The following is a 2,886-nucleotide window of genomic DNA, read 5'->3' on the forward strand; positions in this document are numbered from 1 at the left end:
TTATCCTTAAAATATATTACGCTAGATCACATGTTTCTCTTTAAGGTTTTTTTATTAGAGAACTTAATTTCAATTGATGTAGATCCAAGAATATCTATAAATATCGTTGTAGTTTGTAGTTTATAAACAATATTGCATTAAAACAAGGGCAGCGAAATGATTGATAGGTTGAGGGTGTGGATCCAACACCCTCGTGGTATAATTAATAAATAGATATTATTAAAAATTACTGATATCCCTGGAGTGACCAGGATTTACTAGAAATACACATTATTTAACTATAATTTCACATATAATGAAATAAAATTCATGATTCTTGTGAATATAGATACAGTATTGCTGAACAACATTGAATTTGTGTATTTTTCTTGTATAATATCCATCATTATTGTTTCAGGTTTCAAAAAAAATATCAAATAAAAATTTGAATAGATGTTGATTCTTGTTTGAACAAATGCGTATTTAGTTTCTGTTGATATCCGAACTTGTCTACAAAGGATATTCCCCAATTTTACCAAAAATAGTAGCATCGATGTATTTTAGTATGTATGAAGGGTAGTTAATCGGTATGGCTACAATTTTTAGCACCAAGAAAGAAGTACAACGTAGTAAATGAGGGCACCAAGATAGAGGATAAACAAGTACTGAACGATCGTATTTATTTCTAACATAGCAATAATGACTACAGTAACAGAAAGGCAACGAGACATCCTTCCCTGTACCAAAACATGAACAAGCAATTTTTTCTCACATTCATATATAGCAACAAAATCCTAGTTTGTCCAAGACCAAAGACTAGGAAATGGGTGCCCATCACTGGACTCTAACTTCTCTTGCTGCTCCACATAATAGTGACCACTACTAGTACTCGGTGGCGCCGGTAGATAAGGATCATATGGAGACGGTGGTGACTGCTGCATATTGTTCCATTGATAATAGGATTCATGATCATATCCTTCATAATTTGTTGGCCGTGATGAGGTCTGTTCCTGTTGCTGTTGCCCACCGACAAAAATGGTCGAACTTCCGGCTTCGAAATCATTCCTCGATGAATATTGTTTCCTCATACTCTCCATCTCTTCCTGCACGCTTGGTTTCCCCTTGTGCTTGATCTTGCAAAGCCTCCAGTCCTAACAAAATGGTAGTACAAATGAAACAAACATAAGAAGATGCATATAATTAATCAAGACTAATTAACTTAGAACTGTGCACGCAAAAAAATAAAAACCAGTACCGTGGTTCTTGATTCAAGGCTGTATTCATACATAATCCAGTTAGTCTTGACGGCATTATTGCGATTTCTTTCATTGTCCTTGAACCTATGGAATGTTAAAGGCCTCTTGTTCCCAACAAGAAGTTGATCATCGTTATTAGCATGTATTTTCTTGACATGGCTCGTAGCTTTCCACCATCCTCGACCGAGTACTTCCCTCGAATAGTTTGTCTCCCTCGTACAATAGTAGTATCTCTCACCATTGCTTAAAGGAGCGGTTTGATTCCCTGCATGGAACAATTTTGTTATAGAGATCTGACTTAAGCAGTCAGATATCATAGTAAGGTAGAAAATACCATAAACTCAACATTGATACTGTAAATTTCAATGGATGGACAAGATCATGGAATATGATATTAACCCTCTAAACTTGAACCCTAGAAAATATATAGTATACATGCAAAAAAGCTTGAAAAATTCATTTCCACTATACCATTATTACAGAGAAAATGGAAGAGAAATCACGAGCCCTACATGCAGTAGAACAAAGAAATACATAGTGCAAATTACGCACATTCAAGATCCTGTGGTTCACGCTCGTAAACATTTGTTTCGAGAATGAAATGAAGTGGCATTTCTTGGCCAGAAGCTTTTCTGTCTAGGAATTGGATGAGCTCTTCATCAGTGGGATTGAACCTGAACCCTTGCGGCACCATCTTCGAAGTATACAATGAAGTAGTTTCCCTTTCGTTTTAGAGAGCTAATTCTCTGAAAAATGGCCTCCAATGCTGCTTCTTTATATAGAGCAAAGGGACTAAAAGGTAGATATAGCAAAATATTCAAAGAAGAAAACGCAAGCACAATTGATAATGACGACACCACTGGATATTATGCACTGTCCAAAAGATTGATAGATTTAATCAAAAATAATTAATAAAAAAAACTCTCATTAATAATTTATAGATTATTGATGAGTCTATCAATAATAAATTTATTGATAGATTTACAGACGAACAAAACATGTCAAAAAAATTTACTCGTTTTATTCTGTCAGTAACTCCATCGGTAAATTTAACATATCACTAACAGGAAAATCATATGTAACGTTATTAGTGTTTTTATTTGTCTGTCAGTATATCCATCGGTAAATATAATATATCACCGACAAAATGTCATCTATAATTATGTATGTGAGTTAATAGTAGCAGTGACATTTGCAGTAATTTTTTTCCAACTCTCTGTAATATACCGACAATCTAGTTTCGTCAGTAACCTCATCGGTAATAGTAGCATTTGTAGTAATTCTTTTTCAACTGTCTAGAATATAATGATAGAGTTGTATTATAGAATAGGATTCTAATATAGGATGTTGTAATCATTACAGTTACTTATGTATCTATCAAAATAGGATTCTAATATAGGATGTTGTGATCATTACAGTTACTGCAGTGTTCTGCTGCCTCTATATAAATAAAAAGGTTGGCTAAGGCACAACCCAACACATTTCATTATTCTCAACTTGGTATCAGAGTCATAAAACCCTAAAATAAATTAAACCTACTTTTCTCACAGCCTCCCAGCCTCCCTTCTTCAATGGAACAACCGCCACATACATCTTCAAATTCTACAGCACCAGCAGTCCAGCTTTCTTCTTCTCCGACAGTGCAGCCCTC

The 2,886-nt window shown here is 34.6% G+C and overlaps 1 protein-coding gene across 1 annotated transcript; it reads right to left on the reverse strand.

Moving 5' to 3' along the window:
• Window positions 1-773: 773 nt before the first annotated feature.
• On the reverse strand, window positions 774-1,993 carry LOC118040688 (NAC domain-containing protein 83-like). The gene is made up of 3 exons (XM_035047690.2): window positions 1,788-1,993; window positions 1,235-1,500; window positions 774-1,130 (listed from the first exon to the last, which is right to left on the reverse strand). The coding sequence occupies exons 1-3, from the start codon at window positions 1,927-1,929 to the stop codon at window positions 774-776; spliced, it is 765 nt and encodes a 254-aa protein (XP_034903581.1). The 5' UTR covers window positions 1,930-1,993.
• Window positions 1,994-2,886: the final 893 nt, after the last annotated feature.

Source organism: Populus alba, chromosome 17 (assembly GCF_005239225.2).
Source record: "Populus alba chromosome 17, ASM523922v2, whole genome shotgun sequence".
NCBI classification, from domain to species: Eukaryota; Viridiplantae; Streptophyta; class Magnoliopsida; order Malpighiales; family Salicaceae; genus Populus; species Populus alba.

What these genes read in the sequence shown, in the direction of transcription:
- LOC118040688 (XM_035047690.2), bottom strand. Translation starts at nt 1,929, where the DNA reads ATGGTGCCGCAAGGGTTCAGGTTCAATCCCACTGATGAAGAGCTCATC. An exon ending in TGAACCACAGGATCTTGAAT is followed by an intron (nt 1,501 to 1,787) that starts GTGCGTAATTTG and finishes TGTTCCATGCAG; the next exon opens with GGAATCAAACCGCTCCTTTA. An exon ending in GCCTTGAATCAAGAACCACG is followed by an intron (nt 1,131 to 1,234) that starts GTACTGGTTTTT and finishes CCATTTTGTTAG; the next exon opens with GACTGGAGGCTTTGCAAGAT.